General features: G+C 45.9%; 1 protein-coding gene across 1 annotated transcript in view; it reads right to left on the bottom strand.

The window, feature by feature from the left end:
* Positions 1–574: 574 nt before the first annotated feature.
* The window catches only part of PINX1 (PIN2 (TERF1) interacting telomerase inhibitor 1), a 61,401-nt gene continuing 41,206 nt past the window's right edge, over positions 575–20,769 (bottom strand). The window contains exon 7 of the mRNA XM_069011848.1: positions 575–3,251. Within this exon, the coding sequence (XP_068867949.1) occupies positions 2,646–3,251 (606 nt within the window). The 3' untranslated portion in view covers positions 575–2,645. The remainder of the gene's footprint in view (positions 3,252–20,769) is intronic.

Below are 20,769 nucleotides of genomic sequence, written 5' to 3'. Positions count from 1 at the left end.
AATTCATAACAAAAGGCCTTGGAGTTTAAAAGTCTGATTTTCGCGGAAATGAAACCAAGTCGTTCCTTTGTGCTCACATTCTGCTAATTCCACCATCTGGGCACTGATGTAATTCTTTTTCTTGTGCTTTCTAAAAAAGGCCTTCTTGCCAAACCAGAGTTGGGTTAAAACCGAACTCAAAACCCACTAGAAACAAACAAAAAAATTTATATATATGTAATTTATTACTCTGAAACATGTTCCTCTTGTTCCAATCATCCATTTCACTGGACAGTATCTGGTAAGAAGAGCTTTTCATTGAGTAATGCTGACCACAAACACAGAGCAGAGCAGTTAAATCAATTGCTTCTGTCAAACACAAGCAATTCATGATTTATGATTATTTATTTATCATGATTTTCCCCTCCTACAACCACATGCAGAGCTCGGGGCACACTAAAATCCCACATCTCCCAGGATAAAGTGCCATGTATTTCTCGCAGAAATAGAGAATCTTCCATTGGTAGCTGATACTTCCATCTGAGCCAGATTTAAGTCTTGGGTATCCTGAACTTAACAGGAGCAACAGCACGAATTTAAAGGTTTATTCCTGGTTTTATTCTTCCTGTAACTGACACTGGAATGTGGCCAAGCACCCACAAGAATCAGCACACAGAAACACATGGAAACTCACAGAGGGAACAAACAAACAAGCCCAGCAGTATTTGCAGAAGGAAACCTTATTCCTTGACTAGCACTTTTTAAAACTGAAATCCCAGAGATTTCAGTTTAGTTGCTTAAGAGTTAAAAAATAATAATTGGAAACAATCAGGCTTTTGGATTCTAATAACAAAAATTCCAACTTGTGGTGAGCAAGAAATCAGGAGGGATGCTTCAATGTAACACAAAACATTATTTTGCTGTCTTCCTCCATTGAGAAGATGTTTTTTTCACCTCAAGCATGGAGTTTCCTCCCAGTCTGATAACAACTGATGGTATTCAGTGGGATTTCATTTAAGGAAGCCAGGGATAAGCAGGATTATGTTGGATAATAACTGTACAGCCTGAAAAGGAGATGCAACAAGGGTTAAAAACCCCTGGTGTGTGAAACCCAGGGAAAGGCATCTTGTTCTCCCATATAAGAAGTGCAACTTCATTTTGCTGCAGTGAATGAGCATGTCCTGAGGGCAGAAAAAAAAAAAAAAGGTGCTTTGGAAACCAAGAGATCTTAAAAATGGAGGAGTTGAGCTGCAACCAAACCATCCATGTGGTCTGGGTGCTGCAGATGGAGCTTCCTCCACTGCACAATAAAGGCAGCTTAAGGAAGTTTTTTTCCCTATTAACATCTGCATCTTGACAATGTTCCTCAAACCCTGTTAAGCAACTCCTCTGAGCTGAGACAATATAAAAATGTACCCATTTTATTCAGCAGAGCAGCCAACGGGATGTTTTAGATTTACACTGATGAAACCCAGCCAGGCCTGAATGAAATGAACAGCTAATGGATTTGGATTCTGGGTTCTGCCAGGATAACTGGCTGGTTTTCAGGGTTGTGCTGCCAGTTTGCTGTGGCCAAAGAAATATCAGAACAGGACACCAGGAAGGTGAATCCTTCTTCCCATCCCACCACTTCCAAGCTCACCCATCTCTTCTGACAGCTCTGAGTGATATTAACATCCCAAAATTCATGCTGAATGTTTCAGATCTCCCACAAAAGTGCTCGTGGCAGTGCCCAGTTCCAGCATTCCTTATTTCCAGGCTTACAATGAGAAACAAGCTCTGGTTTGGTTATAAATCCAAACTGAAAGTTTTCGATGTGTGAATGGCAATACCAAATGCATCTAACTGTGCTTTTAAAATCTATTGGTCTCCCAATTTCAGGCAAAACCCTTGCTCTATCCAAGGCATCTTTCTGAATCCCAGAGACACCACTGAAGAGATCCTGAATAGTGCCTGGGAATCAAAGATAGGGATATGGTTAATAAATTATATGGTTAATACACACTTCCTTTAGCTTTGGTGCAAAGTTATAAAAGTTTGACAATGGTTTGGAGGCACAGGGAGGTCTTTTTATTTCATCCTTTAGTGCTGACACTCAGGAGCAAACCTTTAATCAGAGTAAGCATTTTGGGAAGAGACAACATTCATTTCATAAGTAAAAAGAGGTGAATGTAAAAATTAGACCCCACTTTGCAAAAATCATTGAAGAAACACAGACAGCTTTGAAAACCCCCTCCTGCTTCCAGAAGCAGAGCTGGGCTCTCACAAGTGAAAACAACTTTAATAAAAAGGCAGTACTTGGGTGATTTTTTTTGGTTGTTATTTTTTTTCCTGGATTGAGAAAAACACAGTCAGTGTGAAGCAGCAGAAAGTCACTCCCTGCCTTTCACAGTCTCGATGTGTTAATCCCTCACGGGCATCCCTTTTGAATGTGGTACTGAAGCTCCTGTTGGCCCATCACCAAGTTTTCCTTTGGGAGAGCTGGGTTTAGATCCAGTCTGGGCTTAGCTTCAGCCTGTGTTTAGATCCATTCTGTGTTTAGATCCAGTCTGTGGTCCCAGCTGGAGCTGGCGCAGTGTCCAAGCCTGGAGTACAATGTGTTGTCTGCTGCTGTGCTTACACAGAGCCTCCTCTAGTGCAGACCCCCAGCCTGAGCCTGAAGGGGGTTAAAGGTTCTTGCAGTGCTTCTTTTTCTTTCTGGGGGCTCCATCCCCACACTCCTCTGTCTCCTCTTTCTGCTTTTTGTGCTTCTTCTTACGGAGTTTCTTCTGCTTTTCCTCCTGCTCCTCTGTGCTGAGTTCTTCCTCCACTGACATTCCCACAGAAATTTCTCCACTGCCTGCATTTTCATCACAACTGATGCTTTCTCCTTCATTCTCCACTTTGTGTTTCCTCTTTTTTTTCCTTTTGTGACATTCATTTAGTGGATCATCCAGTTCTTTTCCATTCAAGCTCCCTGTCTTAGGCTTTTTCCCTGGTTTCTCACAGTCCTCTGTCCTCTCTGCCTCATCATCTCTCTTCTGCTTCTTCTTTTTCTTTTTGACTTTCGTTTCCAGCTCTTCTGAAGGCTCCACAGCTTCATCAGCTGTCGGGCTGGAATGATCCACCTTTGTTTCTGTTTCCTTCTGGGATCCCTTCAGCTTTGCCATGCGCTTGGCGAAATATTCCTGGACAGTGAGACCACTCTTCACTGTATTGGAACCATCTCCAGGGCTGGAGAGCCAGTTGTTCCCCTCCTTCTCTTCCTGGGAGTCAGGATCACCAGTATCCTCCTGCAAGTGAACAGAGAGGAACAGGAGTGAGAGTGAGGAATCATGGCTTTAAACATAATGCTGGGGTTTTTCTGCACACCAGTAAGGAAAATACTGGGAAGTAATGTGGTGCTTTGAAAATTAACTGTGAAAGTACAGATTTGGGTGAAGTGAGGCAGCCCTTAATGTAAAAAATGCTGTAGGGTTTAGGAAGAGGTAGAAGGTTGGGAGGCAGCAAGAGAACACAAACCAAGACAATTTTCAGTTGTTTTGAGTTCCTTAGTTTACCTGCTCCTACATAACTCATGTCTCCCACTGTCATACTCAGTGCATTACACTGACTTTACAAAGCACATGTCTCTGCAAGACATAAACCAGCATGAAAAACGATCCACTGCAATCTATTAGCCCGTGGCACAAAGGAAATCCCATGCCTGGAATAACTCTCCAGCAAAGAACTTGTGATCCAGGGAGCAATCCAGCACTGAGGCACCTCTTCCATCTTATCTGATCCTTGGAAATGTTTGTTTCGGAGCTGCTCTGCTGTCAGGGTGTCCCAGATGTTGTTATTTAAACAGGCTCCATTTGATCACACGTTATCAGATGGCACAAACAACATCACAGGTTACATCTTACAAGGTTTCTGTGGACATGAAATAAAGAGCTGCTCATCTCCAGCTGGAGGTGAATAATCTCCTTTTTGGAAAGGAAATATCAAACTAAAAGCAAAGTATAGCTCTGGAGCTGGATGTTATGGATGGCACGAAGAGAATGGACTCTGACAAAGCAACAAATGCCACAAGATGGAAATGTATAATTTGTTAAATTATCTGAGATTTACAAAATAAACAAACCAGAAAGGCAGCTGAAATTAAGGCTTGTTCACATACATACCAAAGCACTCAAAACAAAGCCTTTGTGGTATAGCCTTTTGCTTGGCAAAAGTCACAAACGACTCTTGGAAATGTCCCAAATTTTCACAGAATCATGGAATCATTGAGGTTGGAAAAGAGCTCCAAGACCATCAAGTCCAACCTGTGACTGATCCCCACCTTGTCACCAGCCCAGAGCACTGAGTGCCACCTCCAGTCATTCCTTGGACACCTCCAGGGATGGGGACTCCAACACATCCCTGGGCAGCCCCTTCCAGTGCCTGAGCACCCTTTCCATGAAGAAATTCCTCCTGATGTCCAACCTGACCCTCCCCTGGCACAGCTTGAGGCCATTTCCTCTCATCCAGTCCCTGTTCCCTGGGAGCAGAGCCCAATCCCCCCTGGCTGCCCCCTCCTGTCAGGGAGTTGTGCAGAGCCAGAAGGTCCCCCCTGAGCCTCCTCTTCTCCAGGCTGAGCCCCTTTCCCAGCTCCCTCAGGTCATGAACTGTTTCTTTAAAGCCTTGTACACACCACAGGGGACCAGGCACCCCCTCTGGATGGGAGAAGCTGGGAAGGCATAGAATCCTCACCAACATCTGCCCTACAGCCCCTTCTTGAAGGAAAGGGGGTCCACAGGGATTACAGTCAGAGATAATCCCCAGGTTTTCCATTCATAAACTCACGGATGGATAAGAACATCCACTCTGCCCACACATCCTGAATGAAGGGACTGTAAAACCTGCCCAAATCAGAGCAGCCACATTTCACAGCCACTTTCACTGCCATGACCTGATACTCGGGGAAGGCCAGCAGAGAGCTGGGAGATAAAATCCCACTTATCTCAACACTTTATAGTTATTGCATGATGCTGCAGATAAGGGATCTGGCTCTCTTGAGGGCATCGTTAAACTTGCTGGCTGAAGTGGGGTTTATTAGGGTTTGTGAGTAAGGTTTTCCAGGTCTGGCTCCTTATGCATCCATAACCTTTACTCCCATGAGCAGGAATGCAAAAATTGGTGTCATTAGTGATGCATTACGAGTGGTGATTTCCTCATCCATCTGCTTTCAAGAGAGCTATTCCAGTGGAACGAAAGTAAGGCTGCACTTGAGATTCCAGTGATGTTTGTGTGGGCACTTATCAAAATTAGGGACTTTTCTTGTAGGGATACGTTGTAGTGTTCCTGCAGGGTTATGAAGTAACTGAAACTATTTGACTTCTGGCAAAGGGATGTGGAACACGGGGAAAAACAGGATGTATCCACACACATCTCCACACAGGTTACATTTGAAAGCGGAGCTGCAGCAGAAGTTTGACAGGACAGAATTCCCAGGATAAATGGGTTGAGCTACATTTATATTAAACCTGTTTTTAATAAGACCTAACCCAACAAGCACAGAATCCCACGGCACCACAGGATCATTCAGATTGGAAAAGAGCTCCAACACTATCAAGTCCAACCTGTGACTGATCCCCACCTTGTCACCAGCCCAGAGCAGCGAGTGCCATGTCCAGGCCTTCCTTGGATACAACCAGGGATGGGGAATCCAAACCTCCCTGGACAGCTCCTTCCAATGTTTAACAACCTATTCCATGGGGAAATTCCTCCTGATGTCCAACCTGACCCTCCCCTGGCACAGCTTGATGCCTTTCCCTCTCATCCAGTCCCTGTTCCCTGGGAGCAGAGCCTGACCCCCCCCGGCTGTCCCCTCCTGTCAGGGAGTTGTGCAGAGCCACAAGGTCCCCCTGAGCCTCCTTTTCTCCAGGCTGAGCCCCCTTCCCAGCTCCCTCAGCTGCTCCTGGTGCTCCAGCCCCTTCCCCAGTTCCATTCCCTTCCCTGGACATGCTCCAGCCGCTCCAGGTCTCTCTTGTCGGGAGGGCCCCAGAAGTGTCCCCAGGATGGGAGGTGCCCCTGCAGAGCCAGCACAGAGGGACAATCACTGCCCTGGTCCTGCTGGCCACACTATTCCTGACACTGGCCAGGTGCCACTGGCCCCTTGCCCACCTGGGCACACCTGGCTCATGTCCAGCCGCTGTCACCAGCATCCCCAGGTCCTTTTCCAGCTTTCCAGTGGCTCTTCCCCAGCCTGGAGCTGCAGGGGTTGGTGTGACCAAGTGCAGGACCCAGCACCTGGCCTTGGTAACCCTCACAGTGCTGCTCTCAGCCCACCTATCCAGCCTTGGTGCAGAGCAGAAATAGCTGCCCTGCTGAAGCCCAGGCAAACAGGGTCATTTTCCTTCCCCCCAGAGCAGGATTTTGACACCCTGTATTGCAAAAGGACAAACAGACTCCCAGGTTTTCGGCCAGAACCGTTTCCCTCCCCACCCCAATGTGTAAAACACACTTGGGCCCAGAACACCCATTACCCCCTGGCCAACCAGGAAAGGATTTTCTCATTGCTTTGGTGACTTCAAGTCCTGACAACTTAATTACTGTAATTGAAGGCAAATGTTACTTGAACTCTACACGTTTCTTTTCATGAAGTACATTAGGCATAAAAACAAATGTTCCTTTGGTTAAGCAGAGGAGTTCCAAAGGTATGTACGAGTTTAGAAAATAAGAACCTTGCTCAGAAACTCCTTTATTGATAAGAATTTTAATAACCACGGGCCACTGAGCACAGAACTAACAGGGCATGGAGACAAGCAAAGAGGTGCCAACCCTAGAAAACCTCTGGGTTTAGGAAAAGCTTATGTAAAACCATAAATCACCTGGAAGGGCTGTTAAATGCCAAGGTATTCCTGCTTCCGTGGTGTACCTCTCCCAGTAGCCAAGGGAACACTGCTGAACTCTAACCAGGGGTTTTCTCTAACCCCTCACAGTTTATGCAATTCCTCCCCTGCTTGACCCAACACAGAGAAAAATTTCAAAGAAAAATAAGGCAGATATCCCTAAAAGTGGATTGTGCTGCTGCAGCTTCTGAAAGACAATTTTCCACCAGATAAAAGACAGAAAGAAATATTCCTGCTCCAGAGAACTGCTGGTAAAAGGGAAAGAGCAATTGTGCTGTAACTGGAGGGAAACCTGAAGATTGGGCTTTGGAGAAGATGTTTGTCCATGTCATGAGTTCCAAAATTGCCCACAAAATCGAGCTGAGGAGATGAAGTTAAAAAGAATTGGGAATAGGGAATTGGTAGGATGGTCCCAAGCAAAAGAAAAGGACTGCTTGAAACATGGTGTTAAATGTGGAATGAGTAAGAGGAAACAATAGGAAAATTCAAGGAGAGGTTGGGAAGTGCACAGGAAGAGATGAAGGTCAATTACAGTCCCCTGTAAATATCATCTGTTTATGTAATTAGTGAAATGTATGGAAAATAATGTGAAGGACATAAAGCACTCCATGTACCACCGTGTTTTTCTCTGCCTTTCTTCGCTTGCTGATTAAATCATTAAGGGACTACATGAAACTTACAGAAGGAAATCCTGGTTCCCTTGAATCCTGCAGGATCAGGATTGCATCTCTAGGGCATCCCACTCTCAGAGCACCTTTCAGTTATTTAGGGAAAGGAAAAAACAGGGGATTATGGTCAATTATCAAAGAAATTCACATCAGTGAAAACAGTTTGGCAAGAGCAGAAGCCTGAAGTGGGAAGGATTTTGACAACTCATGAAATGAAATGAGTTTGAAACCCAGCCTGGTCTACTGGAAGGTGTCCCTGCCCATGGCAGAGGTGGGAGTGAGATGAGCTTTAAGGTCCCTTCTGACCTAAACCATTCTGGGATTATTACAATTAATATTCAAAGAGAAGAACTGCACCTGCAATCTGGGAAGGAGAAGTGAGATAGAACCAACCAGCAAAGTAAAGGGTGCTGGCACAGGAGCAACAGAAGCAGCCTGGATTAATTCAGAGAAGTTTCCCTCCTCTTCAGAATGCAAGTATTTCTTTTCTAGCACTTGAAGTCTTAAAAGAGGGGAATACAAAAATCTCTTATACCATCTCAGTCTGCTACATATGAACTACTATTACTTAAGCCCAGTAATTTCACGTGCCTTTGCTTTGTTGGTAGTAATCCACAACAATTTTATGAAATCTGATTCACAAAAACGACACAAAAGGCAAAGTCCAGAAGGGATGATCATAAAGGCAGAATAAAGCTAAACTATTTCAGTAGGTTCTCACTTACATTACAGAAAGTGGGCTGGATGAAGCACATGGAGCCTGAATTCCATGGAAAACACAGGATCACTCTTAGCTTTAAAATGCAGCCACCCCTGTTCTGCCTTTCTAACCAACTTTCTTGTTGAGAAACTGTAACAAGATTAAAATAATCCTGTTCTGTTTCTGCTGCTTCAGATCCTCACCAAAGGGTTGGTAGGACCCCTGTACAGTGCACAAACCTTGACAGGCAAGAGCTGAGGGCATCCCTGTATCTTTCCATCCCAGGAATGGCTGCAGATAATTCCTGAAGAGTCACTCTGGAGCTCTGCAGACATCAACGATGACAGAGTCTTGCTTTAAGGATTTGACAACTTCAAGTTAAATATGAGCATTAATGTTTGGATTGGGATCAAACAGGCAAGAGGGTGAACAAAGACCTGTAGCCTGATGAGTTTAAGCAGGATTAAAATAAATACATGCATAAATAAGGCCACATACCATCAGTTCTGCAGTCACTTCTGGCATCAGAACAGGTACCCAGGAGGCTCTAATGCTTCTAATTTACCTGATTAAAATTGGTTTAGTGCAGACAGCATCTTGTGAAGAGCTGATGAGAACAGAGAGGGCTGATGCAAAGGGAAAACGGGACAATTTCCCGGTGCTCATGAGGAAAAGGACAGGCAGCAGAAGGAAATTATCCACAGGAAACTTTGCCAGGAGAAATCAGTATCTTTGTGAAGCCTCAACAACCACTGGGAGTCTCAGCCACTGAAAGCAACTCAGACAACTACCAGGGAAGTGTTAGGGGGAGTTAATCTTTGCTTGGAATGGAAAATGTGGGATCTGGACTCCAGAAGCATCTTTTAGTCCTGTAATGCTTCAAAAACCTCATCAGGGATACAATTTGACCTCCTGGTGATCACAGAATTGTTAAGGTTGGAAACCTCTCAGACCATTGAGTCCAAGAATTCCCCAGCACTGCTAAAACCACCACTAACCCATGTCCCCAAGAGCCACATCCACACAGCTTTTAAATCCCTCCTGGGATGATGATTCTACCACTTCCATGGGCAGGCTGATAAAACAAATGAGGGTTTAATAAAAGAGATGAGCATCAGGAATACTCAATTTGTACAAAAGTGGTAAAAATTCAGGTCACCTGCAACTTCTGGTTTTTGTTGGCCATGCTGGTGTAATCACCAGGACAAATCACATATCCACAAGAAGGTTTAATTTTACTACTGTTTATCCTGAGTGCCAACAGAGCAATGAATCAACTGATGGGAAATGGAATGAAAATCCTGAATGTCCAATACCTGGGTGACATGACACTTGTTAAAAGGACAACTTCCAATTACTACAGAGAAGCACTTTCCTGTTTGACTCTATCTGTGCCAGAATATATTGAAACATCAGCTGCTGTCTTGCAGTTGATATTAACTTATACACTCCACAGGAGCCATCAGCTGCCTCTCACCCATCAAGGACAAGAAGAGAGGTTAGGAAGTAATTAATGGGAAGGGGACAAGGAAAAATGTTTAAAAAAATACAGTGTTCTTCCATGGAATTATGGAGATCCATTTCTGCTACACTTGCAACTACAAAAGAAAGAGCAGATTGTTTCTCTTGCAATCAAAAGGCCAAGGAATTTTATTATAGTAAATCTCTGGCTAGAATAATCTGGGGGTTATTAATAGAATATTGACCTCTGGAGCAGAACTACCATGAGTGCTAGACCAGCTCCACTTTTTACAGTGGAGTCATGGAAACCTCCAAAGATAGAGGTTTTACCATCCTTCAGGACACCCCTATTCTGAATGACGGAATGGTTTGGGTGGGAAGGGACCTTAAAGACCATCCCATTCCATCCCCTGCCAAGGGCAGGGACATCTTCCACTATCCCAGGCTGCTCCAAGCTCCATCCAGCCTGGCCTTGGATGTGGAGCCCCATCCTAGTGAGGAGCTTTTGTTGCCACCTAACAGCACCCATTTCACCCCACTGCAGCAATCTACAGGTGCTTGATTTTCACTTAAATTGTATTTGCTGATTCCATTTTTTATTTCAGTTTTAAATTCCGTAGTGATGCGCTTCTATTAAAACCACATCCAAATTCTCCCAACCTGTCTCGTCCTTCTATTTTATATTTTCATGAAAAGCTCATCCAGTACCTCAGCAAGTGGCCAGTTTTAGCAATTTTCATTCATTCTTATAATTCACACAACAGAAAGCCTCCATCTCTCTTGCTGAATACTCTTGGTATGCAAAATGCCATTTGTTTGTGATACAAACAATCCATTTTCAGGAGTGTAGGATGAGCTGGAGCCCAGCCCGTTCCCATCCGTGAAACAGGAGCTGCACAATAAAGCTGTGACACTCAGCCAGGTTTTGCCTCCAGCCTGCAAACACCAGCAGGAACAGGAAACAACAGGGTTGCAAAAGTGCAGAGGATTAAATTTTGGCCAGGGACTTGATTGCAACGATAGTCCTGGGGATTCATTCCAGCTGTCCCGAGCAGATCCTGGTCAGGCCACAGCACCTGTATTTCCAAGGGCAGCTTGGGAATCCTGGCACCACGTCCCACAGGGCACACACACACACACACACTTCCTCCTACTGTTCTTACACTTTTCAGGAAAAAAACTCCACATTTATTTCAGTTTTTGCACAACAAAGGCAGTGAGTAAAATCCAGGAGCTGAGGCTAAGGAGGAATACACACTGTGGGATAATTCCCAAGAGGTGCTGAAGGCACATAAGGAAAGAGTTAAAAAACTCAGCACATGGCAGAGAAAATCCTTTTCATATCTTGAGAGACACTTGGATATCCCTGTGACATCTCATTCCACTCCAGTTCCACTGCTGAGGCCAGCACAACTCTTTTCCTTTGCATTTCCCTGCAAATTACATCTGTGCCTCAGACTGGATATAAACAAAACTAAAGGAAGAGATTTCCCCTAGGATCTCTCTATTGGCACGATGCAGAGATCCAAACACAGTGACTTCATCTTCCCAAAAAGCACCTAAATCAATTCTAACTGTTCTGTTCTCACCTTGAATAACAGAGGAAGTACAGTCCAGCAAAGTGAGCTCAGGACTGGGAAGGTCACGTTTCCCAAGTTCTCTTCCCAGCTGGTGGAAAACCCTGGAGAAGTTATTTCCCCCAGCTCTGGCACAGGTTATCAAAGCACAGAACATGCCTGATCAACTGCATGAAACTCACAGCAGAGCTAGGAGCTTCATAAAATGCTTGTAAGGTGCCTTGAGATCCTTCACAGAGTTATCCCAGATGAACAAGGATGGAAATAACCCTGGAATTCCACTCACCTGCACTTGGGGCTGGGACACTGAACACAACTGACCCAGCAGCACTTCTGTGATAGATCTGTGAGGAATCAAATCACCAGGAGTCTCAGATATTGTATTTTAAAGGAGCGTGCAGGAGAAAAAACATGGAATGGTTTGGGTTGGAAGGGACATTAAAGATCATCGAACCCCTGCCATGGGCAGGGACACCTTCCACTGTCCCAGGGTGCTCCAAACCCCATCCAGCCTGGCCTTGGACACTTCCAGGGATCCAGGGGCAGCCACAGCTTCTCTGGGCACTCTGTGCCAGGGCCTCACCATCCTCACAGGGAACAATTCCTTCCCAAGATCCCATCTAACCCTGCCCTCTGGCAGTGGGAAGCCATTCCCTGTGTCCTGTCCCTCCAGCCCTTGTCCCAAGTCCCTCTCCAGCTCTCCTGGAGCCCCTTTAGGCTCTGGAAGGGGCTCTGAGGTCTCCCTGGATCCTTCTTCAGGTGAATACCCCCAGCTCTCCCAGCCTGGCTCCAGAGCAGAGGGGCTCCAGCCCTTGGAGCATCTCCGTGGCCTCCTCTGGACACTCTCCAGCAGCTCCACGTCCTTCTGCTGTTGGCCCCAGGGCTGGAGCAGCTCTGCAGGTGGGGTCTCACTGAGCAGGGCAGAGGGGCAGAATCCCCCCCCTCCCCTGCTGCCCACGCTGGGGGATCAGCCCAGGATGCAAATCAGTGCAAAGTGAGTTTTCAAATCCTGAATTCAGACTCTAAATGTCTAAAAAGTCTTTAAGAAAGTCCAGGACAGTCATCCCTGTCCCCAGTACTGTGGGTATTGGTCCCGTGGCGCTGCCATGCTCAGAAGCAATCCAAGACTTCTCCACATGTCCTGTCATTCCCTGGGCACTTTTTGTTATCCCTTTGTAAGTTGTGTGGAATGGGAGCTGCTCTTCAGGATTCCGAAGACCAAACTCTCATTGATTCCCGAGTTCAGGATTTCTTCCTGTGCTTTGCAGATACAGAAGAACTCCACAAGAAGTAACAAGTGGGTGTGGCCAGCCAGATTGTGAATACAAGCAAAGGTATTAAAGAGGGGTCTGAAGATTTGGGATGCTCAGAGAAAGGATGGAATAAAAACCATTGGAAGCACCCAGAGGAGAGAAAGGAGTTCTGGTAGTAATTCCAAGAGCAAGCACAGTCCCAGCATCACAGCTTTGGCTTCTGGCAGAGGAAACCACACGTGCTTTGAAACCTGAAAATAACACCTGCCAATGTCAAACTCCTCTTCTGGCTCTTTTCTAATAATAAATGTAGAAAAGCAGATCTGTGTACACATGAAGTGCTTCCAGGAGCATTTGAAGAAGTTAAATTAAACCAAAGCTCCTCTCCTTTCCCCTTCCCCTCAGCAAATGCTTCTCAAAAGGAAAATCCACACTTGAGCCTCTTCTGTTCCTCTGTTCCATGAGGGTGATTCGTGGGAGAGCTGATCCACAGATCCAAACCAGCTCAGGCCTCTGGGCAAGGGGACAGACATTTCCTGTTTTTCAGCACCAGCAGTGGCCCAGGAGCCCCTGAGAAATACCTTGTGTCACTTTGTTGTCACTTTTTAGTGTGCCTTCCTCAGGCTTGGTTCCTTTCCTCTAAGCAGGTGTGAAGGGGGATTCACAGCACAGGGAAATGAATCAGAACTTCACAATTTGGGGCAGCACAGACCAGAAATACCATAAATACCAGCAGGGCCCTCCTGTGCAGGCTAAAAGACAGATGCAGAAACAAACAGCGAGAATTAAATTTGAAATATGGATGTGTGCACATGTTTTTTTTTCTTCTCTCCCATCTATAAAGGTCTGAAGAAAAGAGTTTTTCTGAGGAAAGGGGTTTATTTTTTAAGGAATACTATTCATGCAGTGTGCCTAGAGTTCATAAGGGTGTTATCCTTGTTTTCAAGGATTCACACAGCACAGCCCAGTGTCTACAACCCAGCCAGGAACAGCCTCCCTGCAGCCTTTTTTTGGTAAATTCTTGCACTTCTTCTTCATTTCTGTCTTTAGTTTCAGTGCTTCCTTAAACAACTATTCTGACAATCAGCTCCTCAGATCAATTCCAATTGGGACTCTTCCTTCTGTCCAAAAATCAACCCAACTGTTCTCTCAGCTTCAAAATGCTGCTCCAAGTGTTTCCCTACCCGTCTTGCCCATGTCCTACCTTACCCTCTCGCTATCTGAGATGTGTAACATCCTGCCCTTGTTCTGTCCATCATTTCCTTGCAAGCTCTCTGGGGAAGCAATTAGCCCACTTGTGAGCACTCTACAACATAATTAACAAATAATAACCACTGAGAAATGTAGGCCAAAAAAGCCAAGTTATCACAGCCCCATTTCTGCAGGGACTTGCATTGTTCCGTGCTCACTTGCAGCTTCCAAGTTCCTGGAGGCACAGATTCACCTCCAAGGCAGCACAGAAGCAAAGGTGAACGTTGTGTTTTAAAGAAGACATAAAATGTTCTGACTTTATTTGGATTTCCAGGCTTTGCTGCTTTTCCCCTCTCATTAACACAACCCGTTGTGAGTATTTACACAGAGAACACTACAATAAATCTCAGAGTTGGAGGTGCAAGGCTCATCATTTGGTTCTAAATTAACTTTGGCAACGGGAGCACTGAAGGAAGGAAAAGACAGGATGAGTGTAACCATGAGCAAGATGCAACACCAATGTAATGACATCATTTAGGATGAAAAAACTGCTGGAGGAGACAAGGACAGAACCTCTGTTCTTGTGTTTTCATCCACACGCCCCACAACAGCCAGTAGGGAATGATAACAGTTATCAGGGAAAGCCTAAAAACTCCCTCTTATTTCAGCAGCAAATAAAACATTTTCCATTCCTGAGGCTTCCTACTGGAAGAGAGCACTTCCAGGCTCTTGCACACTTCTTAGGAAGTGTTATGAGTCCTGGGTATCCCTTCAATACTGAAAAATAAGGTGCCAAAACAATTAGACAGAGGTTTCTAATAAGGCTGAAGCAGAATTCTGACTTTGTGAGGACCTAGGGAGCCTAGGAAGCATAAAGCAGGATGAAGAAAGGAAAGAAAAGGATAAATGATCAGTTTGGAGTGGTCATTGGGGTGGAGAAAGATGGCATTTGGAATGTACAGAGAAGGAATAATATTCAGGAAAGAAGGGGAGAAAGTGTGTGATTAAATCTCCACATTTCGCAGCCTTGAGTAGGTCAGCAGTGGTGACTGTGCTCTGAAATACTGATTGTAGATCCTGTCTTGGAACACCAAACTGAGGTGGTCCCTACTGAGAACAGGACAGTGAAGAGCCCATTTTGGCCACAGAGCAGCTGGAAAACCTGTAATGGAGCAGTTGGCACTAATTTATGGATAATCCCTGGAGCCTACGAGTGCCAGAATGTCTCACCCAGCCCCACAGCCTGGGCAAGACAGAGCACACCTGCTGTGACCTGGGACAAAGGCTCCCCATGGTCACTTTGTGAAATCTGCCATCCCTGGCACAACTTTGGCTCTGCCAACCTGCAGAACAGCTCATCTGGTTTAACCTTAGGTCATTTGAGGAGAGAACAGCTCAGATCAGCATGTACAGGACTGGCATTTTCCGGGCCTGCTCCAATGGCAAAGAAAATTTTAATAGTCCAGGAGAAGAAGACAGGTCCTGTCCTTAAAAACTGATAAAAAGTCATGGCATGGCTGGAACTCAATGATCTTCAAGGACCCTTCCAACCCAAATCCTTCTGTGATTCTCTGATCCTGTAATGTAGCCTCACTTTGAGAGACACTTTGTAGCCTCACAGACAGGGTCTTAGCTCAGCTTTTCTGCTCATGGACAACCCAGCCCTGATTTACCAAGCATTAAAGTTGAAAACATTTGGTTTATTTTTGTTTCACATCTGTATCTGTCCAGCCTACTCTCGGGTTGACATTGAATTCCTCCCCTGGGAGTAAAGAGCCTCATTTTCCACCTTTAAACCCATCCTTGGACTTGTTTTCCTTTGGGCTGCTTTCCATGGCCGACCTTTGTGCTTCTGCTCTGCTTCTCATGGAATCCCAGGATGGTTTGGGTTGGAAGGGACATTAAAGATCATCCAGTTCCACCCCCTGCCATGGGCAGGGACACCTCCCACTATTCCAGGTTGCTCCAAGCCCCATCCAGCCTGGCCTTGGACACTTCCAGGGATCCAGGGGCAGCCACAGCTTCTCTGGGCACCCTGTGCCAGGGCCTCACCACCCTCACAGCCAACAATTCCTTCCCCATATCCCATCCATCCCTGCCCTCTGGCAGTGGGAAGCCATTCCCTGTGTCCTGTCCCTCCAGCCCTTGTCCCAAGTCCCTCTCCAGCTCTCCTGGAGCCCCTTTAGGCTCTGGAAGGGGCTCTGAGGTCTCCCTGGATCTTTCTCTTCTCCAGGTGAACACTGCCAGCTCTTCCAGCCTGCCTCCAGAACAGAGGTGCTTTCCCTTTTTTTATTGTTTTGGTGATGACTGCATCCCTGGTCTTGACCTGGGTGAGTTTTGAAAACACACTTGTCTTTCATTACACCAAGTATGAGCTCCATGGAACTGCATAAAGACTCAGCAGCAATGCAAAAAAACAACAAGAAAATCCCCGTGCCTGCAATCCCAGATAGATTTCCTAGGATTTTACTATTAACACTTTGTGTAATGCCCTGAAGGGAGTGAAAAGCTCTGTGGTTGCCCAGTGAACCACACAAAACTCAGAACCTGTGCCCCAAGGGACTTGCAGGTTAAAGCTCTGAGTGGGTACAAAACAATACAAATAATTGCCAGGTAGGCGATCCCGCAGGCAGCGCGCGTTCCAAGCCGGAACGTCTCCTGGCACAGGAGCTCTGGAACAGGAGTGGGAATGGGATGCTTATCACAGCTCAGCAGCAAACTGCTCCAGGAATAAGCAGCAAAATGAAGACTCAAGAGGAAATGTCAGATTAAAGGGAGGACCAATTTGTTCCCAACGTCTCATCTGCTCCTAATGCTCTGAGGTCTGCAGGTAACTGAAGGAAAACAGAATTGTGGAATCACTGAGGTTGGAAAAGCCCCCTGAGATCGCTGAGTGCAACCATCCCCCAGCACTGCCAAGGGCACCACTGACCCATGTCCCCACGTGCCACATTCACACAGCTTTTCCCAGGGATGGGAACTCCACCACAGCCCCGGGCAGCTGTGCCAGGGCTGGACAACCCTTTCCATGAGGAAATTTTTCCTAATATCCAGTCAAAACTTCCCCTGGTGGAACTCAAGGCTATTTCCTCTGGTCCTGTCACTTGTCACCTGGGAGAAGAGCCTGATCCTCATCTGGCTGCACCCTCCTGTCAGGGATGTATCAGCCCAACACAGAGCTGCTGTACCCAGTCCCTCTCCCATTCCTCAGCCACATCCTGGGAAGCTGTTGAGAGGGAAGTGCTGCTGGTGGGGGTCTCAAATCCATAATGGAAGCCTCAGAAGAGCTCACCAAGAATTCCTAAGTGTCCTGAAGCAGAGAAAAAAAACAGATGCCAAACAGCAGAGAAATTCTTGCTTGAGACTGAGCATTAAAAGGGTGTAGAGGAAAGGGGAATAAAGAATCACAGAATGGTTTGGGTTGGAAGGGACCTTAAAGACCATGGGCAGGGACACCTTCCACTATCTCAGGTTGCTCCAAACCCCATCCAACCTGGCCTTGAACACTTCCAGGGATGGGGAGTGTCCCCTCATCCAGCAGACCTGAGTGGCCCCGCATTTAGCAGGAACTAAACAGAAGCTTCAACAGATGTTGCTTACCCACAACTGCACTCAAAAATCCACCTTAAATCTGCTTTCTAGTTTTACTTTGCCTCCTTCCAGTTAATCCTCCACTGCCCTGTTCTTTCCTTGGGTTTTTCCTCTGCTGATCCCTCCTGCTGCCTCCAGAGCTGGGTGGTCCCTCCACCACCAAGTCATCCCATCTCAAATCCCTGCGGTGACTCAGCAATGCCCGCTCAGGTTCATTCCCTTTGTTACCCCACACTTAATGCCCTGACAAAAGCAGGAGGGTGGAGCCACGGAGTTCTCCAAGAAGTCATTCCAAGCACAGGTGAAGGTCACGGCTTCTCTGAGGTGGGAGCTCTGTTTTTCATTTAGAAAAGGATGGTTGTGGTAACCCTAAGCAAAGCAACTCAATTTTCTGTGGCTTTGGATCCTGTGGCTGGATGACCCTGGACCTGATAAAGCTTCTGACAGGTTCTGATAGAAGTTGTTCCTGTGGTTATGGAGTTTGTAATGTCTTTTTTCCATGTGGATTCTCTGATATCTGATGATACAGTTGAGCCCAGCTGGGAAAACAATTTGTCTTTTCTTTTCATGCAACCATTTATTTTCACAAAGAGTAGGAACTTCGTATTTGTGAGGCTGCTGTCTGCCTGTGGATTGGGCCTAAAATCAGTGAGAAAGGATGGAATAGACCAAAAAAATCACGGAATCATTAAGGTTGGGAAAGTCAACCCAGCACCACCACCGTGTTCACTCATAAACCACATCCTCAAGGTCCACATCCACGTCTTCCAAACACTTCCAAGGATGGTGAGTGTTCAAAACCAAAAAATAATCATCTATGCTTTAACTGACCTGGAAACCAGGCTAAAAATGAAGCAGTCCTTTAGGCAGATGAAATAAAACCAAAATAATTCAGTGTTGATAAATAAAAAGAAATGCCCTTGGGTAAAATAAAACCTAGCATCAAATAGTATAAAAATTAGGAAGTCAGGACCTATTTCAGGAGTTCATCCAGCCTGTTACTGGATGTTATTGACACTCTGCATGTTTAAAATACCATATCCAAAAGCAGTTGGACAATTTAGAAAGCAGCACATCACACAGGTAGAGGTTAAAAAGAAATTCCTCTAATGCTGATTGGTCCAAAGCTCCCCAAAATCAAGTGTGCCAGAACTATATACCATTAATTCAAACTACCCTTAATCTGATTTCTCAGACATTCCTCACTTCCTTCATGAGAACATGACTCGTGCTAAAACGAGGTGTTGATTTAAGGTGGAAGTGAGGCTCAATGAGAAACAGGAAAACAGTAACAAGAGTATAAATGACCACTGAAGACCATTTAGAATAATATTTTGTGCTGAAGCAGACAAGAAGCAGCCACAGAGCCTCTTCCAGAGAGGAAATCACCTCCGGAAAAGGGGCAACAACATCCAAATGGAAGCGGTGAGAGTAAGGTGCCGATGGCAACCATTAACATGACTATTTTTGCAGCAATCAACAGCTCCTGAAGAAAAAAAGAAAGAATCCATGCTAAGATATAGGTGCTAAGAAGCCAACACGTCACTGAAGAGGAGGAATTGTTCAATTATTGTCCTGGCTATGAGCGCTGCAAATGCAGGCACCGACATCCGTGTTACAACCTGTTAGCGACCACAGCATATTGAAGGGATTAAAAGCTAATGACAGGCCACCATCCCTCTTAAAATCTCGTGCCAGGCCAGGGGCTTCCATTTTTTCAGCTGAAATATCTACAGTTGCAACATCAGCCCAGCGTTGTTTGCTCCTAATGAAAGAGGTGATTCACTTTCTCTCCAGGAGCTGCACCGTAAAATGTTGATTAGAGCTCGAACCGCCCCCAAAATTTGAAGCAGAGGGGAAAAAGAAAAAGAATACAAAGCGAGGTGTAACGGGAGATGGGAGTCGAGGGGGAAATCAAAGCAGGGAATTCACCAGGAGGCAGAGATTTTATCAAAGTGATTGGTTCATTAGGCGGAAAATTTGACTGTCATTAACACGGTGCTGCAGTGCTTTTTGTTAGTGAGTTCTTCAGGGCAGACACCTTTGTATTTCTGCTTGTAAAACACCAATTAGTACCTTGGGCAGACTACAAACAAATCAACATTAAAACAAAGCTGCGAAACAGAACCATTTGTATCTCCTGCTCTGCCTGGAGTCACCAGGACAGATTCAACTCTCTGGAGAGAGACCACATTCTTCATTCCCTAATAGTCTTCCCCTCTGTTTGCTGCACGTCTGTAGGAGTTAAAAAGCACAAATTTGGATTTATCTCTCTGCTTGGGCTCAGAGGGAGTTCTCCATGGGATGCTGCTCTGGCAATACTTGTTACACGTTCTGTGTGTGTGTATTCAAGCTGGTTTTCTATTAATAACAGTTTAACTGTTGCAAAGCCCACCCAGCACAGCCAGGCATCACTGCTCTCCCAACGTGGAAGTGAAGGTACCTGTTAGACATCCTCTGAAAGGCCACATCTGGGAAATAAAAAATGGCTGGAAGGGTGGAAGGAGGCAGACCTGGTTCAGTCTTGCCCATATGGCTGGAATGGGAAGGGTTCCTGACACTGTCTCCAGAAATTCGAAGGGGGAGGGAAACAGCTCATTCGCTTCCAAGCAGAGTTTGGGAGGGAATTTACTTCTGTGGAGGATCCATTTCCTCTCATCCTGTCCCTGTTCCCTGCGAGCAGAGCCCAATCCCCCCTGGCTGCCCCCTCCTGTCAGGGAGTTGTGCAGAGCCACAAGGTCCCCCCGAGCCTCCTTTTCTGCAGGCTGAGCCCCTTTCCCAGCTCCCTCAGCCTCTCCTGGTGCTCCAGCACCTTCATCCTTCAACTTGCCCTACCCATCTTCTCCCCACTTCCCACACACACTTTCTAAACAATATTAAATGTCTTTTCCACTTTAACTCCCTAAAATATGTTCAGAGGAAAGGTCAGGAACAGCAACAATCTGCTGGTTCAGGGTCACAGTAATGGTTAAGATGCCAGACTACAGATTCAGAGTCTGAGCCTGCCATGATTCACACTGAGGGCTGGTCAGGTTATACTCACGGTGAGGAGAAAAATGGTAATTTAGCCTTGATGATTGAGAGAACCTGAAAATCTGCCAGCCTCATCTCTGCCTGGAGTGCCAATAGCTATTAAAGCCTTAACCAGGGATCCAGGCAGGAACACACAATTTGGGGTTTATGATTCCTAGAGCAATGTGAATGTCAAAGGTTGGGAGAGAACGATGGCCTCACCTCCATGTTCTGCTCCCTGTGGTAAAGAAATAATGATTGTAAACAGAGGCAACAGAGATGCACTTTTTAAAGAGCTGGAGAAGCCTTTCCATGTTTAGTCAGGCACACAACAGCCTGTGCAGAGCCTGTGGGGTTGATGTAAAAGAGCCCCCAGTTACAGTGGGATTTTTTGAATACATTTGTCAAGATTCAACGTGAGCAGAGCTGATCCCTCTCGGAGAAAAGGTGATGGATTTGATGAGCTCTTAGGTCCTCTCCTAA

Source organism: Aphelocoma coerulescens, chromosome 3 (assembly GCF_041296385.1).
Source record: "Aphelocoma coerulescens isolate FSJ_1873_10779 chromosome 3, UR_Acoe_1.0, whole genome shotgun sequence".
In the NCBI taxonomy this organism is placed as follows: Eukaryota; Metazoa; Chordata; class Aves; order Passeriformes; family Corvidae; genus Aphelocoma; species Aphelocoma coerulescens.
This window is presented reverse-complemented; position numbering and strand designations above follow the sequence as displayed.